Source organism: Nicotiana tomentosiformis, chromosome 3, assembly GCF_000390325.3.
Source record: "Nicotiana tomentosiformis chromosome 3, ASM39032v3, whole genome shotgun sequence".
Classification (NCBI taxonomy): domain Eukaryota; kingdom Viridiplantae; phylum Streptophyta; class Magnoliopsida; order Solanales; family Solanaceae; genus Nicotiana; species Nicotiana tomentosiformis.
Window position 1 is genome coordinate 63817990 of NC_090814.1, and position 6133 is coordinate 63824122.

The following is a 6133-nucleotide window of genomic DNA, read 5'->3' on the forward strand; positions in this document are numbered from 1 at the left end:
TGCCATTATTTTAGACCGTGGTGCTCAGTTTACAACGAAATGTTATAAGTCCTTTATGAAAAGATTAGGCTCAAGAGTAAACCTCAGCACAATGTTTCATACTTTGAAAGATGGCTAAGCAGAACACACTATTCAGAAACTTCGCTATATGTCCTTGATGTTAAAAGTAATTGGGATGATCATCTACCCTATACTGAGTTTTCTTATAATAACAGCTGCCATTCTAGTACCAAGATGGTATCGTACGAAGCTCTGTATGGGCGAAGTGTAGATCGCCAATTAGTTTGTTCAAAGTTGGAGAAACAGAGTTGTTGGGACCAAATTTGATCTATTAGGATAAGGATAAAATCAAGTTGATTCAACAGCATTTGAAGATGGCTCAGATCTGTCAAAAGTCCTATTCGGACGTGCGGAGTAGAGAACTAGAGTTTCAAGTTGATGATTGGGTATTTCTGAAAGCTCAATCCTAGATACATCAGGCCGTATATGATCCTATAAATATCTGGAAAGTAGATTATGAGTTAGAGTTACCACCAGAATTGGTGGTTGTATGCCCAATGTTTCATGTGTCATGTATTCAGATCTCATGTCACGACACTTACGTTTCCAGTATTCAGATCTCATGTTATAACAATCATGTCAATTCACCACTCAGATACTGATGTCAAATCAGTACTGAGATACTCATGTTAGTCCAGCACTCAGATATTCATGCCAGCTTAGTACTTAGATATTGATGTCAATTCAATGCTCAAGTATCATGCCAGTTCAATCCTCAAATATTTGTGCCAGTTCACTATTCATATATTCATGTTAGTTTAGTATTCACGTATCCATAACAGACCATTATTCACGTGTATGTTTCATGTTATGCGTATTAGGATGCCTTGTGAGGCTTGTGTTGTGCTCTGTTAGTTGGCAGGTGTTTTGGAGAAATGTTGAAGGTAACTAACCTTTTCATTTAGACCTTATATTATAATGTCCATGTATTTTGGTATTCAGTCAGCTTAGTATTCAGTCAGTTTAGTAGTCATTCAATTCAGTACCTATTCATTTTAATATCTCATCAGTTCAGTAATCATGTATTCATTCAGTTTAGTTTTCATATTTTCATGATAGTTCAGTGTTCACATGTTTCTATCAGACCCATTTAAGGTCCAGAGTTAGTCGTAGTTATAGTTAGGACAATCATTCAAGGACGAATAATCCCAAGGGAGGAGATAATGTAATAGTCCGTAAAATTAAATTAGGTGTGGATGTATTAAATGAGTATTAATGTAACATTTTAGACATGTGAAAATCTATCGGGATGAGTATGGGTGTAAATAGTTGTTTTGGAATAAAAATGGAGAGTTAGGTTCATAAGATTCGATAGAATCAACTAAGTTTATGGAAGGTCGGTATTCCAACCTGATTTATTGAGATTGTGTTAGGAATTTGAGAAAAATTAAAACATGAATGTTGTAGGCCTTCGAAATACCTTTCCAAATATAAATTGTGGATCCCAAACAAATCTCTTTGCAAAATATTACACGTATTTTACAGAACAATGTGCAGTCTACGCGCTCAACTATCATGTGTGTGGCAGCGCCACAACCCTTTCTGCGCGTTCAGGAGTGTGCTTGGCCCTTCAGCTGCATGGACGCATACCTGGAAGGTCGTTTTAAAAGCCCTACCTCGTTCCCTCCCTACACCCTAAACACGCAAATTTTCTCTAGAAAGGGAAGCTCTCAAGAACCCAACTTCCTATAAGGTCCCTCCATCATCCAAAGTAAGTTCTAATGATGATTATATGATAATTTCAATTCTCCAACACCTTATTAACATAGGTAATTCCTTCAAATCATTAGATATTCGACTGAGACATTATTATTGAGTAAAGAAGTATCACACCCCAACCTTAGGATGTGCGCCCCACACATGGCGCTCGAAGGTCCGTGGGAACCGACGCATGTTCATACATTATTTTTATTCATAAAACTAGGCCATATGAGGCCTTCGTAATAACACCAAAATTAATATCTGAACAATTGATTAGGAAAACAAACATCGATATTTCATGCATATTCATAATTGTACCCAACAAGGTTACAATCCTAATCTTTTACATACATCTATACTCTAGTCTACAAACCTCTAAGTGTACCAAAAGGAGTACACGTACATGACTTGGTCAGGATAGGGCCCCATCGTATCCAAATTGTTTAGAACATCTACTTCAGTTCCTAGATCCTTCTGAACTGCTACTTCGAAGGAGTGGAAAGCAACAACCAATTAGCTGGAACAACACTTTACTAGGGAAGGGACGTCACCGGGTTTATCTGCATTTGTGGGCATGAATACAATGCCCAAAAGAGAAGGGATTCAGTACAAAAAATGTACTGGGTATGTAAGCCTAAACACGTAAATCAGATATATAAGGGCATGATTCAACCTGGTTACCATACCCAAGCCACCGGGGAAATTAACTGTACTATAAACTTAAAAACAGACAAGCTTTATAAAGGGTTAAGCCACTCATGGAGATTTTGCACTGGATTCAATATAACATTATTTAGCCTTATTTGGGGCATGTCACTTCATATCACACCCGGCCTCGCAGAGGCTTCGATTAGTTTCTCTCTCTCATCAAATCATGCCCGACCTCAGGAGGTCCCGGTTGTACCTGGCCTTAAGAGATATTGAATGTACCCGGGTACATGAGGGATCGATAGCATCTTACATCACATCATTTCGTACCCGACTACATATAGAGCTCGGTCGTACCCGGCCACACAAGGGGCTCGATCATATCTCTTATCATGTTTTATCATACCAAACTGATTAGTGGTTGCACAATATGTGTCGAACTCAGCTGACTATTGCGACTCAATAAAGTAAAGTAGATATATATATATATATATATATCAACCAATATGTGTCGAACTCAGCTGACTATTGCGACTCAATAAAGTAAAGTAGATATATATATATATATATATATATATATATATATATATATATATATATATATATATATATATATATATATATAATGTACAATGAAGAAGCAACTTCAAGGGGTTACAAGTTTTAATTAAGGAAGAATCATGATGTCCGACCACATGACATCAACTGGAATATTATACACTTTGAAAGAAATGGTATAAGAAAGAATGTACAAGAACAAAACAATGTTATATTGAGGGACTTAGAACAACCAAATTCTTACCATACAAAATTCCTTTAGGGAGAGAGAGAGAGAAAGAGACTTACACCAACTCATATCAGGAAAGAAAGTTGTCTTACATGTCTTGTTGAAGAACTAACTACGCTTCTATGGTGGTTAAATTTTCCTCTAACAAATCTTTAGAGAAAATCCACCAGATCATATGTGTTACAATAACGATTCAAAGTTTCCTTCAAGCTAAATCCTAATAGAACAGTCTTCTGATTCAGTTTGGGTTATTTGAAGTAGATGTGAGAGCGTTATTGGTGAATTATAGTGAGTGGTACTCCCCCAAAATGGAAGAGAATAAGCCTTACTACCTTTATATATGTGTATCAAGCTTTGGAAATTCTGCCGCTCCATATGCAAAATGGGTCGCCCAGCCCCGGTTGCAGCGCCCGATGAGACATTTGGCGCAAGCTCACTGAAACATGTAACCACCTTCTAGTCTCAAATGCGTCGCTATCTGATTGGCCGTGCTAGAAGCCACATTTACCAAAATTCATTTAGGTGTGGGGTGTAACATCAACCCCCCCTCCCTTTAGAACATTCATCCTAGAATGTTAAATTCTAGCCCATCATGGTGGCCTCCCTGTTGCCTCCTGTGGTGTGGTATAGATGGGGGTACCTAGACTTCATATCTTCCTCAGCTTCCCAGGTCATTTCTTCTTTACTATTATTCCTCCAAAGCACTTTAGTTGAAGCCATTTCTTGAGTTTGTAGCTTACAGATTTGACGATCTAGAATAACCATCGAAACTTCTTCGTAGGATAGATCTTCTTTGACTTGAATATCTTCAACATGGGTGATACAAGATGGATTTCTCAAGAATTTTTCAAGCATAGATACGTGGAATACCGGATGCACTGCCTCCAGTTCCGGGGGCAGTTCGAGCTTATATGCCACTTGGCCGACCTTCTGAACATTTCAAAATGGTACGATGTACCAGGAGTTGAGTTTGACCTTCTTACCGAATCTCATCATGCCTTTCATAGGTTACACCTTTAAGAACTTCCATTCTTTCTTAATGAACTCCAAATCTCGCCGTCGGTTATTCGAGTAGGTTTTCTTCCTGCTGTGAGCGGTTAATATTCGATTTCAGATTACATTTACTTTTTCCATAGCTTGTTGTACCAACTCAGGACCCAACAACTTTGTTTCCCCAACTTCGAATCAGCCGATAGGAAATCTGCACTTTCATCCGCATAGGGCCTCATACGGTGCCATTTTAATGCTAGCATGGTAACTATTGTTGTAAGAAAATTTGATGGGTGGTAGATGATTCTACCATTTTCCCTTGAAGTCTAAAATACAGGCTCATAACATGTCCTCGAGCATTTGAATTGTGTGCTCGGCCTGACCGTCTATTTGTGGATGGAAAGTTGTGCTAAGGTTGATCCTCGTTCCCAATCCTTTTTGAAATGATTTTCGGAAGTTAGTTGTAAACTGGGTACCTCTATCTGATATGATGGAAATTGGAAGCCCACGAAGTCGAACTATTTTCTTAATATATAACTTAGCATAATCTTCAACCGAGAAAGTAGTCTTTATCGGTGGGAAATGAGCTGACTTGGTGAGTCAATCCACGATGACCCATATGGAATCAGATCTTTGGCGTGACCGTGGTAATCCGGTAATGAAATCCATATTGATCACTTCCCATTTCTTGGTCGGGATATCTATGTTTTGCAGCAACCTTCCCGGTTTCTGATGTTCAACCTTAACTTGTTGGCAATTTGGAAACCGAGCAACATATGCAACAATGTCCCTCTTCATGTTGTTCCACCAATATAGCTGTCAAAGATCGTGGTACATCTTTGTTGAACCCGGATAAACAGAATATTGGGATTGGTGAATCTCCGCCATGATCTGCTCTTGGAGTCCCCCGACATCAGGTACACATAATCGGTCCTTGTATTTAAGGACCCCATACTCGGGTAACTCGAACACTTGCCTTTTCTTTTGAGAGGGGATGCTTCCTCTTAACTTCCCCAAGATTGGGTCGTCAAATTGTTGTGCCTTTACTTCAGCTACTAATGAGGACTCGATAGTATTCCGAACTATGGCTTGTCCGTCACAAGTATCAAGCAATTTTACAATTAGGTATGCTAATCAGTACAATTCTTTAGAAGATCCTTTAGCTGATCTTTGAATTCCTTCAAATTTGTAGGAGCCATCCCATATGGTGGAATAAATATCAGTTGCGTATCGGGCGACACATCAATGTCAAACTCAATCTCCCTCTGGGGTGTAATACATGGGAGTTCATCAGGGAAAACATCAGGAAATTCGCTAACGACCGAAACTGACTGAAGGTTAGGAGAATTCGCCTCTACATCTTGCACTGGTATCAAATGGTAGAAACATACTTTCGTGATCATCTTTTGAGCCTTAAGGTAGGAACTAAACTTCCCTTTTAGCGCAGCAACATCGCCCTTCCATTGTATAACAAGTTCTCCTGGAAAGTTAAAGCGAACAACTTTCGTCCAACAATCCACTATGGCATAACAAGAGGCCAGCCAATCCATTCCCACGATAACATCAAATTCTCTCATTTCTAATTCATTCAGATCAGCCTAGGTATGGCGATCACGAATCACCACATCACATTCTCGATACACCCGTCTAACTAATACAGACTTGCCCACAAGTGTGGACACTTCAAATGGTTGTCGTAGCAATTTAGGTGCACTACCATATTTACCAACAACAAATGGATTAATATACTATAGGGTATAACTTGGATCTATCAAAGTATACATACTAATGGAATAAACGGATAGTATACATGTGACCACATCTGGTGAAAACTCTAAATTATGTCGACCTGATAACACATAGATGCGATTTTGCTGTTACCCACTTAGGCTAGACATGAACATTCCACCTCTACCTCTACCGCTTCCCATGAGTGGTCGTATACCT

General features: G+C 39.0%; 1 protein-coding gene across 1 annotated transcript; it reads right to left on the reverse strand.

Annotated features, from left to right (window-relative positions):
* Positions 1–5316: 5316 nt before the first annotated feature.
* On the reverse strand, positions 5317–5763 carry LOC138907920 (uncharacterized). The gene has a single exon (XM_070198544.1). It carries the CDS (start codon positions 5761–5763, stop codon positions 5317–5319), a length of 447 nt encoding a protein of 148 aa, XP_070054645.1.
* Positions 5764–6133: the final 370 nt, after the last annotated feature.

Excerpts from the sequence above, each read along its gene's own strand:
- LOC138907920 (XM_070198544.1), bottom strand. The coding sequence starts at position 5,763 with ATGAGAGAATTTGATGTTATCGTGGGAATGGATTGGCTGGCCTCTTGT.